At 41.6% G+C, this 25,686-nt stretch overlaps 1 protein-coding gene and 1 long non-coding RNA gene across 2 annotated transcripts in view; one reads left to right on the top strand and one right to left on the bottom strand.

Moving 5' to 3' along the window:
* Positions 1–6,855: 6,855 nt before the first annotated feature.
* On the bottom strand, positions 6,856–10,504 carry LOC109386790 (uncharacterized). Its single transcript, XR_002124846.1, has 3 exons — positions 10,301–10,504; positions 9,177–9,230; positions 6,856–7,024 (listed from the first exon to the last, which is right to left on the bottom strand). It is a non-coding gene; the product is annotated as an uncharacterized LOC109386790 (long non-coding RNA).
* A 60-nt stretch (positions 10,505–10,564) lies between these two features.
* EPSTI1 (epithelial stromal interaction 1) overlaps positions 10,565–25,686 on the top strand; it is a 77,687-nt gene continuing 62,565 nt past the window's right edge. Inside the window, exons 1-3 of the mRNA XM_019650295.1 lie at positions 10,565–10,846; positions 22,734–22,792; positions 24,656–24,739. Of these exons, the coding sequence (XP_019505840.1) occupies positions 10,668–10,846; positions 22,734–22,792; positions 24,656–24,739 (322 nt within the window). The 5' untranslated portion in view covers positions 10,565–10,667. The remainder of the gene's footprint in view (positions 10,847–22,733; positions 22,793–24,655; positions 24,740–25,686) is intronic.

Below are 25,686 nucleotides of genomic sequence, written 5' to 3'. Positions count from 1 at the left end.
GTCCCTGGGTTCTCTCCGGCTGTCAGCCAGGGCTGTCCTTAGCTGCTGGAGGCCTCCTGCATTCTTCGGCATCCTGCCCTTACATCTTCAAGCCAGGACAGCATGTCGAACCTGTGTGTTTCATGGCTCCCACGTCACTTCTGCTTCCTAAAAGCTAGAGAAAACTCTGCTTTTAAAGGACTCACATGAATGGGTCAGACATACCTGGACAATTTTATTTTGAGACCAAATGATTTAGAACTTTAATCATACCTGCAAAATCCCTTCAGAGCAGTACCTACATTAATGCTTGATTGACTAATGAGAACCAAGAACCTTAGGGAAGCTAAGAATTCTGTCTACCATACTATCTATGGACCCATCGATAGCTATATGAATAGAGATAGAAATAGAGATAAATATATGAGGTATGCCTTCAGAAAGCCTACAAGCAATGATACCCCAGTAAAAATGAGCATTCCATGCACCCAAATGCTGGTTTCTAAATGCCAGTCCCCACTGAAATGAAACTGGTCTCCTTGGAGAAGTGGATAATCCCATGGCTGAAGCAGGGAAAGTACAAGAAATGTCTGGAACATCTTGTTGAACCAGAAGGTAAGCAAGTGCTCAAAGAATGATGGGGACATATCAAAAGAATACAGGCACTCTCACTGGCCAAGTGTGACCATCAAAATCAATAATGACAGTCGTGGATTATAACCCACTGAATAAAACAAATATCCATGAGTCTTATTTGTATAAATAAATACAGAAGGGACAAGGGAAAGCTCTCCCTTAAAGCAGAATGTCAGCTAATAAATGTCGAAGGAATGATGGAGTTAGAAATTACTCCTTTGCAATCATAAATGATTCAGGCAAAGAACATCAATGGATGCTAAAACCAGTGGGTAAAAGTTTGATGAGGAATAGGATATTTACATAGCCTCGAACTATCTCCCCACAAATTGTATGTCAGTTGCTTATTAATTATTCATTAACCATTCAGTGGAGAAACCCAGCAAGTACCAAGTGATAAGAGTCAGCATTGCGGATAACAGGACAAACTGCCATCATATGTTTCCCAGAATGATGCACAGAGAAAAGCACAACATCGCTGCTGTGGTATTCTTGCCAAAATGCAGGGTTTTCGTCAAATCTTCCGGAAATGTCCGACAAACTTTTGCAAATGACACTGAAAAAGTACTGACCTCTTCTTTGAAAAACGCCAACGTCCTTCCTTAAAGACAAGGGAACAGTGGGAAAAGTTCCCGCTTGAATGAGATGAGAGACAGAACAACTAAAATGGCCCTGGGTCATGAAGAAAAAGGGGGAAAAGTGAAAACATTTGTTTTTTAGTTTGTTTTGTGATGAAGGATTTGGGGGGGGACAACTGGCAAAATTTGAATGGAACCTGTGGGCTTAGGTGGTAGTATGTATCGATGTTAATTTCTTGATTTGTATGTGTACTACGGTCACGTGGAAGAGTGTCTATTTTAAGGAAATGCACACTGAAGTATTCAGGAGTAAGTGGGCTATCTGTCTATGACTTACAGTCAAATGTTTCAGCAAAAAAAAAGTTTTAAAAATCGTTTGGGTCAAACTGTATCCCCCAAAGTGATTTGTTGAAGGCCTAAGCCTGTACCTGTGAATGAGGTGTTGTTTGGAAATGGACCCTTTGCGGATGTAGTCAAGTTAAGATGAGGTCATACTGGGTTAGAGTGGGTCCCAAATACCATGACCAGTGTCCTTAGAAGGAGAGAGAAATTTGGAGACACGTGAACACACAAAGAAGGCCACATGATAGCAGAGGAAGAGATTGGGGCAATGGAGCTATAAGTCAGAAAATGCTAAGGACTTCCAACAAACACCAGAAGCTGCACAAGCATGGAACAGATTCTTCCTCGGAGACTCCAGAAGGAACCACCTCTGCTGACACCTTGATTTTGAACTTCTAGCCAGAACCGTGAGAAAATGAATTTCTGTTGTTTGAAGCCTCCCAGTTTGTGGTACTTCCTTAGGGCAGCTCTAGAAAATTAACACAAACCCTTTGTTCACTTGCTATTAACATCAGCATCTTATGTATAGGATTTTCTGGCCCTAAATATTTCTAAAAGGGCAACCAAAAGCGATATACAAGAATGTATTGCTATGGACACATAAGAAAAATGTGTCATCTCTCTGTGTACATGTCTTTCATCCACATACCTATGGGAAGCTTACATGATTTCACTCTATTTGCTACGGTCTGAATGTTTGTGTCCCCCACCCCCCAGTTCATACGTTGGACATTCTAACCCCAGTGATGAGAGTGTTATTGGTGGGGCCTGTGGGGCATGCTTAGGTCATAAGGGCGGAACCTTTGTGAATGGAATTGGTGCCCTTATAAGAGATTCCCCAGAGCTCCTTAGTCCAGTCAGCCATGGGAGGACACAGGAAGTCCGTGACCCCAGATGGGCCCTCAGGCGACCGTGCTGGTACACTCATGTCAGATGTTCAGCCTCCAGAACAGTGAGCAGTAAATTTCCGCTGTTTCTAAGCCACCCAGCCTGTGATGTTTTGTTACAGCAGCCCGAATAGGCTAAGATGATATCTTTTCATCCTTCCTTCCTTGCTGAATAATATCTTCTTTAAAATGCCCAATGTGAGCAAACAGAGCTAGGTACTGGAGGGAGCAGTCGAGTGTCATATGAATTAGATTTGAAGCCTGATTTGGGAACTAATGAACAGGTATAAGTGCCTAACAATATGTGACACACAGTAGTCGCCCCATAACTGTGTACATAAATGCCTGTGTGTGTGTGTGTGGGGGGAGGGTGGGGAGGTGATGTGTCTATAAATACATGGGGTGGGGGGGATGTGTGTGTGACAATAATTCTGAGTTGCTTGCTTTACCTTTAAAATTGAGAAACTAACATTCTTCACAGGTTATGTCAGGATAAATAATGAGATGCTAAATGCAAATTTTCTTTTTAACCTCTAAACCCTCCTGTAGAGAACATTTACATTACCTATAAAAATGTCACCATCTCTCTAATGCAGGCTACAATACTATTTGTAGGTCCAGATTATGGAGTATGCCATGGGTAACTTGTTAAGGAATAACTATAAAAACTCTTTAAAATGTCTAACATAAAATTATTACAGTTGGGCTTGAAATCATGTAAAAGCAAATGGGTAGGACAGGTGATACAGGGAAGGAAACAGGTTCAGAGGGGTCAAGTAATTCACTCAAGGTCATGTAGCTTTCAAGAAGAAGAGACAATAGGGGTAACCTTCTTGTTTAAAATTCCTAAAACACCAGTCTAGCGTTCCGGCCAGAATTACTCATCTGGTTTGAAGCACAGATTGTTGATGGAGCCCCAAAACTAATCCACCTATTACTACTTATAACACGATGTGTTTGATTGCTTCATTTGTTTTCCCAGTGGGTTTCTAGTTTTACACTCCTATGAATTAATGCTCATGTGAACGTCATTGCTCATGAGTTGGTGGATACGGTGGATTGTCATTATATGAAAATGTTCAGCTTTAGAAGATTCTGCCAATGTTTTCCAAGGTTTTATTACTTTACAAGCCTACCAGCAGAACACGAGAATTTCAGTTGTTTCATGTCCTTGTCACAATAGGTTTTTTTCTCTTTCATTTTATCGATTCTGTTGAGGGTGTAGAGGTATCTCATTGTAATTTTCATTTGCATTTCCTTCATGACAAATGAAGTGGAGCTCCTTTTCATATGCTTTTTTAGCCGTTTGGATATCTTTCTATGTGTAAAGTGCTTGTTCAGGTGTTTTGCCCAGTTAGATTTATTTTTCTGAGTTTAAATAATAATGATCATTCCATTCATTGAGTGTACTATGTTGGATATACGGCATTAGCACTTTGTACTTAATGAATACAAAAACACTACTCAGTAGGGCATACGACTCTTACTCCCACTTCTCCGTTGAAGACTGAGCCCCTGAAATGTTCAGTAATTCATCCAAAGCCTCTCAGTTGCCTCTCACAAGAGTCTTGAACTCTAACCTGTGTGGTGTGTCTGTGGGGAATTCCAACCCCAAATCACATGCGAGGAAGCATTAAAAGGCCACGGGAATTTCTAATATGACTCCTTCCCCAAGTCAAGTCAAATAGAACCCTAGATTTTATCCATAGAAATGAAACTCTTGTTTGCTTCCAGAAGATACTAGGGGTGGAATAGTGTCACAAAATGTCTATGGAGCGCCCTGTGCCTTCCAGTTATGCCAACAGAATCCCAGCTTCACTGGGGAAGGTATTTATGTGTTGGTAGGTGAAACTATATATACTACTTTATTTCTATTCTGAAAGGGATTTCAAGATAAAATACACTAAGGATATAGCTCTGTAATGTTTTAGCAACTGAAAGCCAAGAGCTGCTGGGACCGAAGTTAACTCTTTGAGGACAAATTTAAGTATTATTAGAAAATATATATAAAGCTCTTGCATTGACAGCTCAAAAAAAATAACTCCCATTTATATGGCATCTAGCTGCAATTTGTGAATCACTTTCACGTGTTATCTCATTTGGCCCTCACACACCCCTCAAGGCGGATTGGACAGGAGCTGTTATTATGATTAATATTTCCATCTTATAAATGAAGCAACCAAAGCTCAGAGAGTTTCATTGGTTGCCTGAAGTCACAAAACTCTTAAATGGCTCTTCTAGGTGTCAAGGTCAGGTCTTCCGGTCTTTTCCCTGCACCACACATTCTCTTACCTACCTGGCGACATTGGACAGAACTGAGAATGCTCACAAAAGATTTGGCTTAGAGTTAAAACATCAGAACAGTTAGGAGTTCCCTAAGAGGGGGCATTTTTGGAAAAGTCACCGTGGCTGGGTAAAAAAAAATGGGCAGCATTGTGAGAGTTTCTGTTTGATTCATTTTTCACAGCTAAAGAAACTGGTCAGGGGAACCTGACTGTTTTAGGAAGTTTTTTTAAAGTTAAGGGGAATCCCTTTCACCCCTGCAGCCTGCAGAGGTTTTGTGACAGCTACTCCACAGTGCTAAAGCCAGACACAGAAGCAACTATCTAGTCCTCAGACATGAATTTACGAACAAAGAAATTCAGTCACCTTCCAGACGATAGGGCTATCACTGAAGGCACATTTCTACATTCCTCATGTCCCCAAGTGATAGGACATATTGTCATCAGAAAAATGGAGGTAACTAAGGCACATCTTTCCATTCTTAAGTAGAATTCTTTGTGCTACACCCTAAAGCTCACTATTTAAACGCTGTTAAAGAAAAAGGAATTCTAACCAAAATGAGTGTGTTTGCTATTCATGAAAATTTGACAAGTCCTATAGAGCAATGTTGGTGTGTTAAGCTTTTTATTCATGTTGGTTCCGATAAGTTTAGAAATGTCAACATAACTGCTTTGGAAAATAATACACAGCTGCCCATAGGAAACTTAAAATAAATGAAAAACATTCCAAATCCTGAATTGTGTCAAAAGACATACTTTGCCACAATCATCTTCCAAAATGTGCAAAAAGCTAGACTTAGACTCAGAGACCTAAATTCAACTTCTGGTTTTGCCACTAACTTGCTATACAATGCTGGCAAGTCACCTGACTTCTTTAAGTTTGTTTTTTCATGTCTGAAGTGAAGTGGTTAGATAAACTTAAACATAGATCTAGGATGACAGCTTTCTGTCTACTCCCCACTCGGGCTCCGGGGTCGGACAGAGTGAGTAGTATATGCTTGTTATTTATTAATTATTTCTTTTTTATTTTATTTTATTAGCATTTGTTTGATGTTGAATTTACTCCTGGGCCATAAGTTTTTGTTTCTTCAGTTTCTTCTGGGAGATCTTTTTCTTCTGTGCAACCTCCTCTTCTGGTTTAGGAACAATTTGTTCCTTTTCAGTTAGGATCATCTCAATGTGGCAGGAGAGCTCATGTAGGGGTTGATCCGCCCGTGAGCTCTGTAAGTTCTGCACAGCATCTTAGGAGCTTTATTCACTTGGATGTGCTCTATAACCAGAGAGTCTACATCTAAACCCTTAAGTTCAGCATTACTCTGCATTTTTAAGCATGTGCAGTAAAAGTTCTGCACTCTTTTTGGGCCACCAACCCTGCGTCCAACCCCACTGTTTAGCCTGGGCACACCTCCAAACTCCACCACTGTAATGACAGAAAAGCACACATTGTTTTTGTAATGTAACATCCTTTAGATACTTGGTGGCTTTTCGGATATGCATACCTTTGATGTCCTGGGCAGTTTCAAGAGTGTTCTTAAAATGAAACTGTAGATTCAAACCTCTCAATTTACATGATTTTGTGGGGTCCTCTGGGTCAAGAGAATAGAGAACCATTTTTAGAGGTCACCTCAGGCCACTTTTGGGAAGAGTAAATATTTCTTTCATGGACTTAAGGTGACTTATGATTGTAGCATTTCATAATTTTATGGCACAAATTTGACAAATTTCTAAAGAACATGAAATTGTGAAGATACAATTACACACACACACACACACACACAGACACACACAATCAGATGTCAATTATTAGGTGATTTTTACGTAGCAACCTTGTTGGGGGCGGGGGAAGCTTTAAAAACCTGTTGTCCTAAATCGATTGCATTAATCTAATTTTCCACTGCAGAATCAAATTTAAGGAAACATGACTTTTTAGAATTCTCAAATGCTATTTTCATTGAGACACTTTGTGATAAGCAAACGCCCAGTCTATGTATGTCACCCACACATATTTATTCATGCTAACGAAAGAATAATCTAAGGCAACTAATTTATAACACAGATATATATTCCCATTTACTTCCTTGGAAGATAAAAACACACTTGGATAGGTTAGCATTAGACCAAATAGGCTTTTTTATTTAAATTGTATCTTCGCTCACTGGGCTAGCTAAAATTGTTCACTGCAGTCTTGAATTGCCGTTTTCCATCAGTGTCTTCTTTTCCCACATTTTCCTTTGCACATCTTTTTGAATCCTCCTCTTCTTTTCACTCCGCCTCCCTCTTCCCTAACCAAAAGGTTTTTGCTCAGATTCAACTCCTTTACCTAAAAGAATGCATAAACGATTATCTCTTGGAGGCAGTTATATTTTAAAAGGACATCGTTTTCTAAACAAATATCTAGTTGGCCAAACAAAGTTCAGGCAATTTAACAATCTCACTAGATTAAGGTGTCGCCCGTTTCCCTTATAAAACATAGATAATAGTCTAGTACAGCAGTTCTTCAAACGTTTAAAGCTATAGAACTCTTGCTTCAAACAAAATCAGGCAGCAGTCCAGTGTATAAAAGAGATAAGGACTCAAGCACTGTGGTTGAAACTGGGATAGGGATCCAGAATTTTCTTCTCCCCACCAGTCATCGCTGTAGAGACACACATCCCAGAACTACCCTGGGATAGTCTCACACCAGTGCACACACCGGAAATGAGAGAAGGGCGATAATGCAAGAAGATAACACTCTCCAGTCACCTAAAGGTGCTGATAGATGTCTATTGCAATAATAAATCACATTATTATTATTATTATTTTAAAGATTTTTATTGGGTAATTGGGGGGATGGGAACAGTACTGGGGAATTAGGGGAAGGGGAACAGACAAGTTGCTGTCGTTTTGTTCTTCAATCTGGTTGTGGAGGACACTGCTTCACTGGCCCAAGTTGGCACCATCATTGCGCTCTTCCCTGGCGAGGCAGATCAGTCGCCGGCTTCTGGACGGCCGCTCACTGCGGCTGCTGGCCGCTCACGCTGGCTGCTGGCTACACACGGTAGCCCATGGCAACCCACTGCCACAGGGACTGCAGCCTACGCCGTCGCCAGCGACTCACGGCAGCCCAGCTCCAGGTTGAGCTGTTGTTCAGCATCTTAGCTGTAGAGGGCAGTGTCACTGGCCCTCATATGTGGGATCCGAACCGGGGCCCTCTGGCATCCCAAGCGAGTTCTTAACCATCGCGCCACTCAGCCGGCCCAATCACATTATTTTTTTAACACTTTGAGAATGTAGCAAAATGAGAAATGGGCAGAATAAGCAATTTAGATTTTGCCTGTTATTCTCTATTTCTATCTCCTGGTTGAAACACTTGGTGTATTACATGGTTGTGCTGTAAAATAAATATGGTCAACTAACTGTATAGTCAGTATTACTATTACTAGCTCCTTTAATAGAACTGGTTTTCCCCTAATTTGGGTTTTCCCATACTCAAACTTTGAATTTAATCCAATCACCAAAGCAATTGCTTTCTCCTCTGAAACAAAACTTACAGTGGTATTTTCCCAGCAGGAAAGATTTTGAAGAAGATGGCCTCCAGAAAGACCACCGAGATCCACTCTGCATTTCTCACCCTGCAGGCAACTCTAACCCAACAGTTCTCAAACTCTTTCACCTTCCTCCCAAACGTGTCCTTCCTTCCCAGTTCATGGTTAAAGGTTCTGCCACCTCACCATTCACAAAGCTAAAACAGTAAATACCATAAAAACAGCACCATTAAATTACTGGGGCTCTAAGCAAGCCATGTTATGTAAATCGGGGTTTTTCAAGTTCAGCATTACCGATGCTTGGGGCAGGATGATTCTTTATGTGCGTTGTGGGTGTTTAGCAGCATCCCTGATCTCTACCCACTAGATGCCAGTAGCCTGACCCTCACCCACTTTTAGGTTTCACAGTAGAAAATGCCTTCAGGCATTGCCAAATGTCTGCTGGAGGCAAAAATCAACTCCACTTGAGAACCACTGATGTGGATTATGTCTTTATTCTTCACAACACCCCACAAAGTAAGTATTGTAACTTCATTGCACACTGCGCAGACGTGGAAACTGGGCTTCTGAGAAATTAAGAGACATGGCCTTGATCATGTGGCTAGGATGTGGCAAAGCTAGGTTTCAAAGTACTGTACAAACTGTCTCCCCTTCTCTCGGGGCCTCTGTGCTCAGTTTCCCTTGTATCTAGTTTGTTATCTAACCATGTTAGTGTTTCACTTGGAATGGCTTGATTCTCCCACTGATTTTTATTTCCCAGGCTATTGCCTTAGCTCAGACCTGTATTTCCTACCTAGATTGTAATAACTGGGCTCTTAGTTTATCTCCCAGATTTCAATCTCTTTATTTTTCAACCTCCCTTTTACATTGGCCAGCAGAGTTAGCTTTCTCAAGAAGATCTTATCACATAAATGCCCGATTGAAAAACCTTGAGTGCCTTCCACATACCTATAGCAGAGATCTTCAGAGGTGGTCCTGGGACCAGCAGCATCTCCTGGAAACCTGTTAAAAATGCAAATCCATGGGCCTCATTCCAAACCCATGAATCAAAACCTTAAGGGTTATAGGGCCCAGAAGTTTGTTTTTAACCCACCCTCCAGGTGGTTCTGCTGCTCACTGAAGTTTGAGAACCTCTGGCCTCCTTGCTAGAGGTCTAATGCCTTAGGGTGCCATCGAAACCCTGACTTCTACCACGTTCCTTATTCCTACCTTCCCTCTTGTTCTATTCCACACACCTGCCCGCCCTTTAATTTCACTCTTTCATCAATTCTCAAACCTGTATTTCTGTTCTAAGCACCATACTATAGCAAGACCCTCCAGCTCCTAAGTGGCTCGCTGGCCTGGGGTTGCGGTGCTCCAGCTGTACTGCCCCGCCTGGACCTTGTCATTTTAAGCCACAAGCCTCTGCCATTGTGTCCCCTTCCTGGTGAACTCCTATGACTTTCGTGGCTCATTCTCAAATGTTCCCTTCCCTTGAGTTACTCAGAGGGCTAATTCCTAGTTTTCCTGAGCCTCCACTGGCTTTACACACCCACCTGCTATCTCACTCATCCCACGGTGGCATTAGCGCCTGTTTACCTAGCGCCTGTTCTAGAATACAGCTTATGTAAGGGAAGAGCCTTTTCTCAGTTTTGGATAGCCAGCATTATGGCCGTGGTGATCAACCCAGCACACATCAGAACCATCTGGGAACTATGGAATAATACCCCTAAGCGTACAGATGCAGAATCTTGCAAATCCATATTTTAAAAAAATGCGCACACCATAGCTGTGTGCCTTGCACAGAGCCGGTATTGAATCACTCTTTCTCGAATGTCTGTCTGATCAGTTGCTCAGCAAGGATGCCTACCCCTCAGCCTGCGTCTCCAGTTTTGTTTTTTCTGCTTTTGATTTCACTTTCCATTTCCTTTCACTTGGAAGTACTTGCAGGACAGTGACCAGTCATCACTGATAAAGGCAAATTTTTGTTTACGTGATTTTAATTACTGGCCTAATCGCTGGCATCTGAAGGGTAATACGAGTATATTGTTCACAGTCTCAAATGTCCTGCAGTCACCTCAAATTAGGGTTACCTGTTAAACAGCCTCTGCAATATCTTTCAGGATCCCAGACACCTTGCGGCTACTCGCTGACAAGATGTCATGGCTGATCTTCTTCTAAGGCTGGTTGTGAGACTTTAAACCCACACACCTGTAGAGGCCAAGCCCCTGAACTCAGCCGGGGCGATCTGGGCTGAACCTGTGATTTGGTCCGGGGGCGCCTGCGTGGAGCACGAATGGGGAAGTCCCTGGGGCGGGAGCCTTCTGCAGCTGGAGGTCAGAAATCGAAACTCAGCTGTTAAAACCTCTGCCCCGGCTCTTGGGAGTCGCAGGCTCGCTAAGTGTTCCAACCCCCATCCCTCCCGCAGCGGCGGCGACCAGGTCCCACGGGCTCTGAACCATGTACACCCGCAGTAAGGTGGTGGGCTCCAGGCTCGGCGCCTCCTCCGCCTCCCAGCCGACCCAGGACCCCACTGGGCAGCGCCCCGAGCAGGACCCGCTGCAAAGCCCCAGGCAGGGTGTTGAGGCGGACCCCGAGCGCCCTTCGCTGGAGAGCCCGGAGCGCGCGGGCCCGAGATTGTAAGTATTTACCACCCCTCGGCGGTTGGGGGGGCGGCCCCCAAACATACTCATAGGCAGCTTCTTGACCATTACAGTTCGAAACCACAGGGGCCCAATAACAGGGCATTTGAGAGAACGAAGGCTCCTTTGTCTGAACAAAAGCACACTTGTAACCTGAGGTGCCAGTCTGCGTTCCTTTCCATTAGGGGCCCCATACCTTTCAGAACCACTGTTCTCCTGATTCTGGGCCACAGGATGGGAAGACGTGGGTGTGGAGAAACGGCCTGGGCCTCTTATTCATTTCCCAGGTGTCTCCAGAACTCATACTCTGAGGAGTATGAAATTTTTTTCCCTTCCCCTTTCAAAAAATTGGTGCCTTAAATGGTATCTCCGCATCAGCGGCAAAGTAAGGGGGCAGTGGGAATCTGATATGGGAGGTCCCAATGCGGCCTCCAGGAGCAAGCCTGCATCCCAACAAAACTCCAGATAAAAGAGCCTCTTAGGACCAGAGGAGTGAGACGGAGTGAGGAAGTGAGGAAGTTTCCTGATGTTGGGAAGGGCTCTACACAGGACCCCATAGGGACTATTTACTCTTGATCTGTGGCTCAGGGGCTACCGTTGGTTTCCTGGAAACATTTATTATGCAAATTGTCAGCGGTGCTCTCTTTCTGCCCAGTGGAATGATGAGCTTCTGTAACTCAGCAGTGTGGTTTGTGAACACATTCTTGCTTTTGAAGAGCTGCCTCTGTGAATTGGAACTGTCCAAATGGTTTCATTTTTAGTTTCCCTTTTTCATCAGCTTCTAGGCCACGTAAAAGACAATGGTTGCTAAGGAACAATATATAACCTTATGGCCAATAAACACGTTTTCTTTTCATCCCTCAACTTTTGGAAGAATTCATAAGCACCAGGCTTTTAATATTATTCAGTTTACCCTTCGTTGGGGTGGATTATCTGGGTGACATCAGTAAGAGATTGCTGCATTTTTCTCCCCCTCAGAATAGCAGGTATCTTGCCACAATGCAAAGCTCATTAATTTCAAGTAACCTACATGTCTATAAGCTGTAGCATTAATGTAACAGAGGTCATGGACATATAATTTCAGGGTGATGATAAAAACTGTCTACCTGACTTTTTCCCTATTAAACAGCATCTCCTTAGATATAATCATTTAATTGCAAGCTCATCTCTCTAAAACGTTAGCAACTGCATGTATCTTTTTTTCTTATTTGATTGTAAATTGCCCTAGAATCTTGCTGGATTACATTGCTCAGAAAAGGGCAGTTTTCTAATGAGTTATTGAGGCCTCAATACCTGAAGACCTGACTGCATATTATTTAGTGATTTCTAGGGGTTGCCAATAGACCATTAGAGAGTATGTGGGAGAGTTCAGTTATGTTTCACAGGACCCTCTTTTTATTTATTTATTTATTTGTTTGTTTGTTTGTTTGTTTGTTTGTTTGTTTATTTCTCACATGGACCAGTTGCAATAAGCAGTGTTATAAGGTACATTCTCATGCAGGTGTTTAACATCAAGGTCTTCTTTGGACCACTCTGAATTCTTACATCTCCATTAGTGACTTATATCTACTGTTTATTCTCATTTCCCTCCTTTAATGGAAGTGGGAAACCAAGGAAAATGGTTGCATGGCAAATAACATCTCAGTAAAAGCAACAACAAAAAGCCATTAAGAAGATTTGAAAAATTTTTTTTTTCGGAGAGAAATTACAACCATTTTCTGATGGAAAATTAAGAAAAGGGGAGGACAAAATTAAGTGCTTATTAAGTTTTATTTGTTCACTCTCAGTATGAGCTTATTTATATGAAAAAGCTTTGAAATCTGGCCGTGTTTCCTCTCACAGGTCCTTGAGGGAAGCCCCAGTGTGGGCAGGGGAGGGTGGGCTTTGATGCCTGGCAATATCTACTCCTAAGGTGGGCCACCCTTCCAGCACCTTGATGTGTTCACTAATCTGGAAGCTCCCCAAGCCTTATTGTTTAATTTTTATTCAGGCTTCATTGCCTAGGCATAATTGATTAAAGCATTGGCCATTGTTGAATGAATTCAATGACCCCGAAATGGGGGCAGGGTGGGCCTAAAAGTTCCAACTCTCTGATCAGGTGGTTGGTTTTTCAGGCCAACCGCTGCCCTCCTGAAGCTATCTAGAGTTCCCCATCAGGAGTCATCTCATTAGCATATCAACACTCTCATTACTTGGAATTCCAGGAAGTTTAGGAGCTCTGTGCTCGGATCCAAGGACAAAGACTAAATACTTATTTTCTATTATACCACGGAAGTTTAGCCTTGTGGCAGCGAAGGAAGCTTGCGATTCAAATCTTCTTCAAAAAAACTTATTGGGGGTTGCATAGTCAACTGACAGCCCAGCTGCCACCCTTTTGCATCCATTATACCCTTTCTTCTGAGAGCACACTTACTCTGCACTCTTGCTGCTGGTATCTGAGCATTCCAGGGTCCTCGAGCCAGCCCATTCCTGGCCCATGTGGGACTCCTCTGTTGGTCAGCTTTTGCCAGAAGACTGCCCATGGATCTATTTCCTTAGAACTGTGTAGCAGTCTGCGGTTCTTCTTCCTTCGCAACTGTGCTTCCCTTTCTCCTTCCCCAGGCATCAGACCTGCTGGCGTTCTCCAGGCTTTCCCTTTTATCCTTCGCTGACATTCCCCTCCGTAAGTCTCTGTGTGTCTAGTCCTTGATGCGTCTTGATGTCTGCTGCTTGGAGAACCCAGACTGACACAGCCTTTAAGATGCACACACCCCTTGAGATGCACACACCCCTGCCACACAGCTTAGACACTGTTTGTGAGCTGGGAAAACCCACTCTTGTTTCTTGTTTCCTCCCTTGGGGCTCAGGGGACATTCCCTAGCTTTCTTACTCTGACTTCAATGCTTTTCACAGCTCATTGTGCTGCAGGGAAGGAAATAACCCTGGTAACTAATACTTTTCCTTTCCTTCATCCTCAAACTCTCAAAGGAGAGTGAGAGTAAAGGATGGCTAGGTAAGATCACTTATCAATAGCCAATCCCTGGTTTTGCTCTCTTTCCCCCTTAAAGAGCACTTTTCTAAATGTAAGATGGGATAGAAGGTGGGATATGTGATAACCTAATCATTAAGTTATAGTACTAGTCCAATTTTTATAAACACCACTATTAAATGATAGTTGGGTATATTCTCAACCCTGAAGTATAATTTCTTATGTCTAAAACAGATAATGAAAAACCTCTTCAGTCGTTCTTGTCTCCCCTTGTTTGAATCCAAACTTGCCACATAAAATAGTCTTCATTGGTGTGCCAGTGTTGACAAACTTATTAGAACCCATAAGAGCTGCTTTCACTGTGTCTTCTCCACTGCAGGGCTCCAGGTTTCTCTCCTGTTTCTTCTTATGACTGTGAGGAAATAAGCTTTGGCCCGTAGATGCTAAACGGCATGAAGACATCAGGGCATTACTTCTCCCTGGAGATGAAGAACTGAATAGTGCCCAACTTCCCTTTTGTGCTATGAAATAATAGTACATAGGAAGAGAAAATCTGTGATTCATTCTGATGATACTTTTTTTTTTGGATGATCCTCGTCTTGATAGCTCAGTACAGGCTATTCCGTAGGGGACTCTTTAACCCAATTTCCAGGCAAGGCTCATAAGCATTCAGAAGGCTTGTAAAACAATAGATAGTATTTAACAGATACTATTTAATGAATTTCTAACTTAATGATAAGGCTTGATAAGCTGGGCAGGTGCCTCAATGATTTCCAGATTCTACTACCTGACTAATCAGCAGAGCTCTGCCTATTTGACTTATTTTTGAAATGAGAAATGTGACAAAGCATGGCAATACTGTGGTAACCTACGGTGAATCAGTTGTGACCTCAAAGAGCTAAACTGGGGACTCTGAGAAACGAAACCAAAATAATAATAATGCGAACTCATGTCTTCAACTCTTAACCATGCACTAGATCTTGTGCATATTACATACATTGTTCAATTTTCTCTTCACAATAAATGTGCTGTTACTTTATAGAAAAAAAACCAAAAACCTGAGTCTTGAGAGATTAAACATTTCCCAAGGTCTCAGAACCAGCACTCAAACCAGAGTAAGTCTACCCCAGTCTGGAGCCTGAACACAACATGTGGCTGGAACAGGAAGTGACAGGTGCAGCTAGATAATTTCCTACCAGCCGCCATATTTTCACGTCAAGAAAATGGAACTTCTATAAGCTAGGGGTGCTACAGAAACACTGTGTGACATTTGTTGACAGCTTTAAAATGATTCGGCTAGAGCAGTAGCTTATAAGAACAAAGTGTCTGCGGGGATCCTCTTTTCTCTGCTGCTTTTCCCAAATGACAGCTTGGTGGGCTTGCATTAGAGCAGCTGTCCTACTGTCACTGTCTCTGAGCAAAACCTAAACCACTTACTGCCTTCTGTTGATCTTTCAGATTTCTGACCATTGCCCAGAGTAAGTGGTTCGTTTGATATGCATGACCCATTTCGTGTATGGGTATATATGAGTTTACATATAACTGAAAAAAAATCACAGAAATGGTTTTTACCCCCTACCATATGTGATAACACTCTTGGCATTTTCTCTTCTTAGTCACTAAAAATAAACTTTCCATTAGTGGGTTACCACCTACAGTTTGAAAAGCACAATTCTACGCATGGCAGAAGAGATTATTGGAGGGAATGGAAAGAGCAGACATTTTGGTTTGATTAGATCAAATTTACCCTCCTGTTTATGCAGCAAGGTAGAAATTATGGTCCTTTTTAGAATGAATTTCCAACTCTTCTGTGCTAGATTCCTCTCCTCATTATGATATGCATTTGCAGTCTGCCAAGTCTTGGGAAGTAATCATTTTTGTTCAAATACAATATCATCAAAAATGAGCGGGCATTTCTCAAAAAGCCTTTGACAGCTGAAATAGTGAAACAATAAATCAATGGGACGATGAAAGCTTGAAAACACATAATACCTATCATAACCAGTAAACGCATTGCAGAAATGAGAAAAAAAACTTAGTTCAATTAGGCATTAGGGTTCCTTACTTCAAAGTCGGTAGAGTGCTGTAAGGTTATACATATTGTTAAGGTTAATTGCATCTATTCAGGATGTATTTGAATCTGAAACAAAAGCTTAACAGGGAAAATATCATCAAAGGGAGAAGATTGCATTTGAAGGGTCTGTTCTATATCAGAAAATCTACCGATGATGGCTCCTTTGTTCTATAATGTTTATAATTTTTTACCCCAAATATGAACACTTAAAAGATAATCCATTAAAGTCCTGTCAAAAAACTGAAGACATTTACCATCATTAAGCCTGAAGAGGTAGCATCATGCAGTGATTGTTTTGGTATGGAATGAGTGAGAGCGGGAGTCCGGGGCTACCTCACCTTGTAGGACAACCTCAGCCCCTAAATCTTTAAATATTCCCTCATTTAAAAATCTTTGAAATATTTTTCCTTGATTGTGAAAGTAAAATCCTATCTGCTTGTTATAAACACTTCAAACATTGCAACAGTAATATACAAAAAGTCTCCTGCAATCCCCACCCTTAGAAATAAACACTTTGAACAGTTGGATACAAAGATGTTTTTATTTTTAATGTGTAGGTTGTACTCTTTGGCTTTATGCCAAGTAGTGTCTCAGGGCCATTGTGCCCTTTGGTTTCCACTGCCAGTAGAAGGTGGTGGATAGAAGATTAAGTACTCTTTCTAATCATTATTTTAAAATGTGACTGCTCTCTATCATATAAGCAGGTACTGTTTTTCACATTGGTTTATTATCTAGTTGTATAAGGAAACAACTCTTGCTCTAACAGCTGAATCTTTTGATAACATCTTTGGTGGGATAATCTTTCCAAAAATGTTGCCCTGAATATCCAGTCATGAGGCAAATCATCATTTCCTCAAATTCAGATTGTGAGGCCTTCTAAAAATTTCCTAAGGCAATTTACCTGGTGTATTAGTCAGGGTTCTTCAGAGAAATGAAACCAACAGTACGTATATGAAATGACTTGTTATAAGGAATTGGCTCACATGACTGTGGAGGCTGAGAAGTCCCACAATCTGGTCTCTGGGAGCTGGAGACCCAGGAAGGCCGCTGGGGTAGTTCAAGGCCTACGAGCCAGAGAACTTTGTAGATTTCACTCCAAGTCTGAAGGCCTGAGAACCTGGAGCACGGAAGGCAGGTAAAGACCTCGGTCTCAGCTCAACAGTCAGGCAGAGAGTGGGCTCTGCCTTCCTCTGCCTGTTCTAGTCATGAAGGCCCTCAGGGGATTGGATGATGCTTACCCACTTTAAGGAAGGACACCTACCTTACTGAGTTTATGGATTCAAATGTTGATATCTTCCAGAAATACCCGTATGGACACATCCAGAAGTTAATGCTTAACCAGATAACTGGGCATCTCATGGCCCCATCAAATTGACACAAAAATTAATCATGACATCTGGACTCTTCAAAAATGTCACTCATAAAGGAAGAAAAACGTCAGGGACACTGATTGGATGCTAAAGGGACATATCAAAGTATAGAAGTGTGTAATCCTTGATTGGTTCCAGGATGAGGTGAGGGTAGCAGAGAATATAAAAAAATTGGGACAAATTAGAAATTTGAATATAGACTGCATATTAGACAATATTGTATGAATACTAATTTCTTGGGTGTGGCAATGTTATTATGTCTAAGTAGGAGAATGTCTTTGTTCCTAGGAGATACATGCTGAAGTCTGTAGGGATGATGTGTCATGACTCTGCAGCTTACTTCCATATAGTTCAGAGAAAATAAAGAAGAAAAGAGAGAAAAAGTGAATGTGGCAAAACATTAACAATTGGCAACTGTAGGTAAATAGTATAAGGATTTTCATTCTACATAATATTTTAATTTCGCTTGTAGGCTTAAAATTTAAGATAAAAAGTTGAGGAAAAGTAATTTAGGTAATATCCTAAAGTTCATTGTGCCTCTCCCTTTTTTCCTTTATTCTTTTGGAATCTGGGGAAGTTAAAAGAAGTCTTGTCATGGAGCACTATACTTAAGATTTGTGAAGTTTACTCTAGGTATATTAAACTCTAACAAATAATTTGAGGAAAAAAGCCTAGGGTCAGAAACTTCCTCTCTTTTATAGGGGAAAACTATTTAGTACTCTTTAATGAGATATATTTATCAATACCATTTTGTTTCATGCAATGATTCTTATTACTCCTGGGACACAGAACAAAGAAAAGAATCAGGAATCAGGATATAGATGTTAGAAGGAAGACAAAGAACCAGGGATGTAAAAAGACAACCCGATAAACGAAATTACATATAGTGTGGAAGAAGATGGCAGCAAAGAATTCAGTCACTGCATGAAAAATGAAACGTGCTAGGGATTCAGGGCTAGGCTCTAGATCCACATGTAACTTTTGACTCTACATTTGGCTTTTTTGCATTCACAGATTCAGCCAATCACAGATTGAAACAGTATTTTCAATTTGAGGTGGGAATCTATGCTTGGAGAGGCAAAAATACCGTTTTTGATCCACGGTTGGTTGAGGTTGGTTGAATCCTCATCTGTGAAGGGATGACTATTTACTGAAAAAAAAAAAAACTGTGTATAAGTGGACCAGGGCAGTTCCAACCCATGTTGTTTGAGGTTCAACTATATATACCAAACCATGTGCGCTAGTGTGGAGTTACCTCAACCTGAAAGAAGGGGTACTTTTTTCTAATTTGCATCCATTTACCATGTCTTAGTAAGCCATGGGCCTGCATGGGGATCCTGGTGTGGATGTGTGTGTTCTTCTTTTTCATTTCCATAAGGCGTCCTATGAACAAAGGCTCTGAGGACCCGAAGATCTCTTGTTTATCGTTCTCCTTTGGGTATCTATTCAGCTCTCTAATAGAAGTTATGAGTTATAGAACCAGCCAGCTTCATATCGGCCTCTTGGGTGTGCAGACAATGTTTTGGGCTCTACACCTTCTAAAATCAAAGGGACCTTGGAGCCCTTCCATGCTGGAGATGTGCAGTGCTGGGTCAGGGCTGGTGCAGCAGGCTCAGGGTTCAAGGATGATTTACTCAGCCTGATCTCATCATTTTTTATTTTTCTTGGAAATATGGTCTGTTTGTAAAAGTACTCTTGGAACCCTGAATGCCTCAAAAGTTTTGACTTATGTTGGCTAAAAACAGTAAGTTTCAGATTTCTTCACTGAAGATCGTATAGTAAAAACGAATGTGGGAAGCGATATCTAGAAAATGAATCTCTATTCGGTTTTTTCGATTAGCCAAAAATCCTTCTTTTTTTCAATTTCACCCCAAGTTAAGATTTTCTTAAACTATGAAAACCTCAAACCAATTTTTTAAAGGACAATAGCTTTTATGTGTCTACTATTCTGCTTGAAATTATGTTGGTACAAATATAATCTTCTCCCTGTTTCTGAATTTTTGTTCTTGACTGTGTTTTTCTTTATTCAGTCAAGCCAGCGTTGTTTTTAATTAGAAATTTAAATTACATCTGCTGCAGTTTTTGTACACACCAGGGGATATATTTACGTAATACTTTTAGCCAGCCAAGCTATTTTTTCAGAACTTCAACATACCATTTCTTTATAGAGTGCTTATTGATGAGGCCTTATAAAAATTGTGCTCAAATGTTATGCAAGACAAGCAGTTGTGTAGCTCAGGAGAGAGCTCCCAAGGAAAACATGTCTTGAATATATTTTATTTATTTTTCATGGAGCAGGAAACCACGTTTCTCTTTGTCCTGTGCTATTCTTTCACACATTCTCCTTAGTATAGCTCACAGGTATGTGCTGTTGGCAAGTGCAAACAATCTTACAAATTGAGATATTTCATTAAATTTCAATGAGGTAATTAAGGAAGCTCATTTTCAAAGGTATACATTTATTTCAGTAGCTTGCATGTTGCTTAATCAGGAAATGACCGGAATACTAAATCCGGAAGGCAGGTGGGGCTTGTGTAGGTCAGCAGCCCTGAGAGTCAGACTGTGAGAAGGGGTAGCATAGAGGTGAGAGCTGCAGAGGCCCCTGCTGTGGGCAGAAGCTAATTGGCTGAAAACATGAATAAGTTATCTTTGTTATTCATGTCAAGGAAAAGCTAAGGGAGAAGAGACGAATATCTGTACCTACCAAGGCATTGTGCTCTGCCGTATGATATTAAAAAATAAAAAGCAGTTCCTTAGACTTAAGCCCTTCTCCCAGTAACAAGGAAGAGGAATAGATGCTCAATTACTTGGCAGTGCTTTTTTCTGAGTATTATCTGTCAGATGTGGCATTTTCAGCCAATAAAAGATTGCTAAGAAATTCCCTACCATTAAACATTTATTACTGGGACCACTGTCCTTGAGCCTGGATTATGTGTAAATGGTTTCAATTAAAAACCTCTGATGTCAGGGCTGGGCAATTCTTTGCCTTTGTTCACGGTCCTGTACTGTGCTTGGGTCCCGGTAGCCCGCACACATGGCCGTAGACTGACCACAGCTCTGTTCCTAGGACCAAAGATTCTAGTATGATGTCATCAGATTAGATATCATAGAATAAAATCTTTTACCACAGATGGATTTTACTTTAGAAACCTTTTCCAAAAAGTGCATAAGAGAGACCTATGGAAAAGTCTCTAGGGAGCTGCTCTCAGCAACGTCCTAGCAAACAAACACTTTTTTTTTTTTTTTGCCAGTTTTAGACTCTGTCTTTTAAGACTTAAGTTGCTATTCTTCTCTGAAGTTTTTTACCCCTGTGGGGTCTCTGACTCTCCTCCACCTGGGATCTCTGACCGCTGCCTTTATCTCATGGTGTGTTTTGGTGGTTCCGTGAACTGTCCCTAACTAAAGCATATGCCCCGATAAACTGGTTGGTGTCTGTGTTTTGGTGTCGCCCCTAACACAAGTCCATATAGGTGCTCTGGTAAGTAGATCGCTTTGGAAGTCTATCAAGAGGCTGAAGTGAAGGACAGTCATATTTCATGCTTTCTACATGGAGCTGAAAATTTAGCTGCAGACGCCCAGCTAGTCCACATCAAAAATCCTGGGTTCGTGTCTCAGCACTACTGCTTAGCCAATCTGATGATCTTTGGCATACGACTTAACCCTTGCATCTTTATCAGTGGTTTATTAATCCCTAAGCTTCCTTTTAGTCCAGATGCTTGATGTCAGCTTGATCTACCTCAGTGGTTCTCAAAATATGGGCCCCAGATGAAGAATATATTCAGCATTACCTGGGACTGTTAAAAATAACACGTTATCAGACCCCACCTCTGAGCTACTCATCAGAAGCTGCTCTTACAAACCTCCAGGTGACCCTGCTACAAGAGTGGCTGACCTGTAGTGTAGCCACATCCCGGCCTGGTGAGAAGCTCCACCCCACAGCCCTAGATGCCCCGGAGGATTATGCAGTCATTTCCTGGTTGGCATTTAAATCCAGTATGTCCTGTTTCATCTTTAAGGCTCTGCAGAATGGCTCACTATTGCGTCGTATTCAGGTTTGCAGGGTGCTACCTGCAGAACTGCAGCTCTCCAGCTCCGATAAAATGCTGGCAATTGAGTGAAAAATCTTTCTTAGGGTGAACAAAGAACACGCAATGGACAAGGGATTAATTTCCAGCAACAGCCTCCTAATTTTGTATTCATAACGTTGTATGTATGCTATGCTACACACGCAATGTCTGCTGACATACATTAGGTAATTGGGCACCAGGCAGCCCCATTTGTATGCAAAGGTGGTTGCACACCTCCCATTTACAAGTTTAAAATTAAAGCCCAGTTTGAGGCCAGCTGAAGGCTCACTGCCGGGAACATAAAGAGATAAGGAAGAAATGGCTTCTGTTAATCAGCACTTTTGGCCTCTATTGTTCCATCTTTGCTAATTTTTCCTTTGAAACTGTGCATTCTGTGTTGAAGGGAGAGACTTCTAAGAGTACATATATTTTTTTTAGAAAAACCTACATTTATAAGCTGATTGTGTTTATCCCCAACATTCCCCCTAACATTGTAACCACACATATGCTGCAGTCTGCTGCTGGGCTGTGTTTTTGCTCTGTGAACTATTTATGCTATTGTGGGACCACATGGATTGTCTCAAAGAAGAGACACTCAACACAGACGCACAGACTGGGTCTTGGCATTATTTCATTTCCATTCTGCTCACATTCATCAAGCAGCTACTTTGTGCCAGGCACCATGCCAGGGGCTGGGCATACACAGATCAATCAAGCACAGTTTCTGCTCTTAAAAGTTCACAGTATTGAATATTTTTCACAGTTGAATATTTTTGCATAAATGGAGCCTTCCCTGATACCCCCATGAGTTGAAGTGACTTCTTCTTTGAACTCCTAATTATGCTCAACCAATGTCCCAAGGAGAACGAGAGACCCAGTGGACCCATGCCTGGAAGAGTCCAAGCCCAAAAGCACAAGACTGAGGCCAGCTGGCCACTCAGATGCATCAGCAACAGGAGATGGCGCCATTGCAAATGGCTGGTATTCCCAGGTGGTGGGAACGAAGAATGCATGCGTGTCTCTTGTACTCCCAAGGAGAGTCACATGGAGAATGCCAGTCTAAAGCCATCTCAAAGGGACTTGCCCATGAGCGCCCTGAAAAGACAGTTTACCAAATGCCAGCAGCAAAGGAGTCACTTGTCACTCTTCATCATTTGCTTTGTATTCCATAGTTGGCCATGTGCATTTGTTTTATTTTGACAATGAGATTGTAAGCATCTGGAGAACAGATCTGGGTCTTAAGAAGATTACCTTCCATAATACATACTTGATGTGATGAGAGTAAATACAGTCATTAGTAGATACCCAGCTGGTCTAAGTCAAATTCTACCTGTTTGAGGTGGTTTTGTAGGCATTAGTAGTTTCTTATGATAATAAGCAAGTGTTCTTTTTCTCTTCATTCTAGCACAGGCGCTTACACCTTGATAACACCAGATAAAAACAGAAGAGATCAGATACAAAGGAGTACGTATATTTATTTATTTAACATTCAGAAAACTTGTGATTTTCGTATAGAGTCTGATTGGTTTTCTTTGGTCTGAAGGATTTTATTTTCTGATTTGAATATACTCACCAGATCTCATTAAGTTTTTTCTTTATTTAACTTTAGCTGTTTTAATTATACCTTTAAAAACTATTCTATTGTTAATGCATCCAAATTTGTTTCTCTGTGTTCATAGCAGAACTCATAGCATGATTGTACATCTCAGATATCTGTTGGGTTAAAACACTTTCACGCCTATTGCCAATAGGTCCATCTCATTCCTGTAAAATCGGGCTGGCTACAGATATTTTTACAGGACTATGAATACTTTGGAATAGACAAGTTATATACTTGAAATAATTATGTACTTGAAATAATTTGTCTCTTTTTTGATATGCCCAATCCCTTCTGAATGGAATTATTTCTTAAGCCTATGTGCTCCCATAATTTTGTAATTATCAGAGTCTCCTCTCAGCTATTTTCATTTGTGCACAGTAAGCACACTTAACATTGTTGATCGATTCTGCGACTTTAAGCGAAGCAATGTATAATAAAACCAATTTTACCATAGGCTGATTGATAGAAACAAGAGCAAAGTCCCTATGGCATCCCATCAATGTTATAATGAAACATGATTGGAGGACCTGCTGTATTTATTCCTCTTTCCGTCTCTAGATTACAGCCTCCTTGAGGACAGGGACCATACTGTACTCATTTTTGTGTTCCTTATAGCTAGTGGGTGTATAACATATTTAATGGTAAAATTACGGTAAAATAAATGCTGTCGTTTCAAGTTACAGCATTATTTACATTAGAATGGGAAGGAGAACTGAAATTGATATACTTCTCCAAGAAGTTATGAGGTTTGTTTAAATCAAGTTGTGGGGCTAGTACTGAGATTCTGTGCTCCCCTTTATTAGATCTCAGTAGGAAAATTAATTTCGTGACTAATGATGGACGTTTAAGGGCATAACAGGAAAGCAACCCTGTAAAGGGTCTCCACCAGACAGGTGTCCCCCTGGTGGTAAAACTGGGTCAGTGAAAAATATGACAAACACAGTTAGGCAGAGTGGCTGGGGACTGCCAGTGGTTGCCCAACAGAATACCAAATGTTTTGGCATCTCACAAGCTTTTGATTTAAATACTGAAGCCTCAGTGTGATCCGGATTTTTTGAGATGTTTCAGAAGTTTTTTTCCCCTCTAATAATTAAAAAGTATTATAAGTGGACATTTGGAATAATCAGGTCTAATGGAAGTACAAATCTGGTATCTCTGGAGCCCCCTGCTGTCACTCAGAGTGTATTCTTGAGGACTGAGCACCGCTGTCCCGAGTGCTAGGAACCAGAGCAGGTTGCCCACGGCAGTGCAGAGCCCTTACTCCCTATAGTTTCAGCAAGCTCGGAGAACATTTAAAATAAAGACTATGGGCATCAGAATTACCTGGGGATATGTATTTACCTATGTGCGGAAACTTCTCATTGACATGAATATTCTAGTTGTGCATTCTCTATAGCTAACTCTTAAAATTAATTTGATAGACCATTTTAAGAATACCAGGATGGGTAGAAAAACTACGCTCCTTTATTTTCATAGGAGTTCAGGTGGTTTTCCAGATTTGAACCTCCTGTGCAGACTTTTGGAGAAAAAGTGTCACAGGGTGGGCCCAGAGCGACCTGGGGTGGGGGGTTAGGACTGAATGGTGTCTTCCTCTCCTGGGTATCTCAACCACTCATGCCCACATGTAGTTAAGTGCCCTCTGACGGTTGTCTTTTTATGCTTTAAAGGGACTCTTTTCCTTTTCATATTCTAATAATTGATGATTTCGTATTTCCCACTTGGCCTAGTTGCTGAGGAAGAGCTGGAGAGCCTGAGGAGATGGAGGGAGCAGCGCAGAGCGCAGCCAGTGCACCTGGTACCCAGGCAGCTAGGTAAGCAGGCCAGCGGGCTCTCCGATAGGGGAGGATGAGGCCACCTGTGGATCCCGTTGGCACCAAGCCTCCGTCTGTCTCTGAATGTATCTTATACGTTGATGGGTCACTGTGCTGCTATACATTTATAGTTGTAAACACTTAACTATGCCTGTATATTTTGGTTTCTGATTTTCTGCAAGTAGCAAACGTATGATGCCACAGTTATGTGGGAATAAAGTGATGGCTTAATTGCCAAACAATTTACAGCCCCCTTAGATGATCAACTGTGAGGAAAGCTTACCTGGGGCGCTGCATGTGCTCTGTCATAGCACTCGTGAGGATGGGAGTAAAAGCTGTCACAAGCATATGATCATAGCACTTAAATACTAATGGGGGGAAAAATAAATGGAGAGTCGATTCCAAAACTAAGATGGGAGTGAGCTGGGGACTCAGCGGTGGGTATAAAGAGAAATGTCATACTACCTTTGGGCCATTGGAGTGCATGGTTTCATACTACAGATAGAGACCTTTGGGCCATTGGAGTGCGTGATGCCCGTGTGATGAATTGTCTGGGCTGCCTTTGCCTGGTGCTTGAGTCATTCAACAGGGAGACCTCCTAATGGGAGTCGTTCAGTCCTTGGTTCCCTTCCCTCAGCAGCAGCTAAGAACTTGAAGGGCTGGGTGCTTGAAGGGCAGGGTTTCCATGGATTTAATACAAATACGTTAGTTAATACAAACACGTCTAGTATAAGGGGCCACTTACTGTCACAGTAGTTTTAGAGAGATGTTTTTCTAGGGGGTAGGTAAAAATGAGCTAATTTGGAAATCATTAATGAGTGAAAGTAGTAGTAGTATCGCCATCGCCCCAATGTATTTTACGAAAGGGGATTATCTCAAGTGTCAACTTTATACTGAATAAGCCAGACTTGAAGGGCACAACCAGGAAACAGCTTTGTCCTTTCTAA

This window comes from Hipposideros armiger, unplaced genomic scaffold (assembly GCF_001890085.2).
Source record: "Hipposideros armiger isolate ML-2016 unplaced genomic scaffold, ASM189008v1 scaffold_139, whole genome shotgun sequence".
Taxonomy (NCBI): domain Eukaryota; kingdom Metazoa; phylum Chordata; class Mammalia; order Chiroptera; family Hipposideridae; genus Hipposideros; species Hipposideros armiger.
The sequence above is the reverse complement of the archived record's forward strand: the minus strand, read 5'-3'. Positions and strand labels throughout refer to the sequence as shown.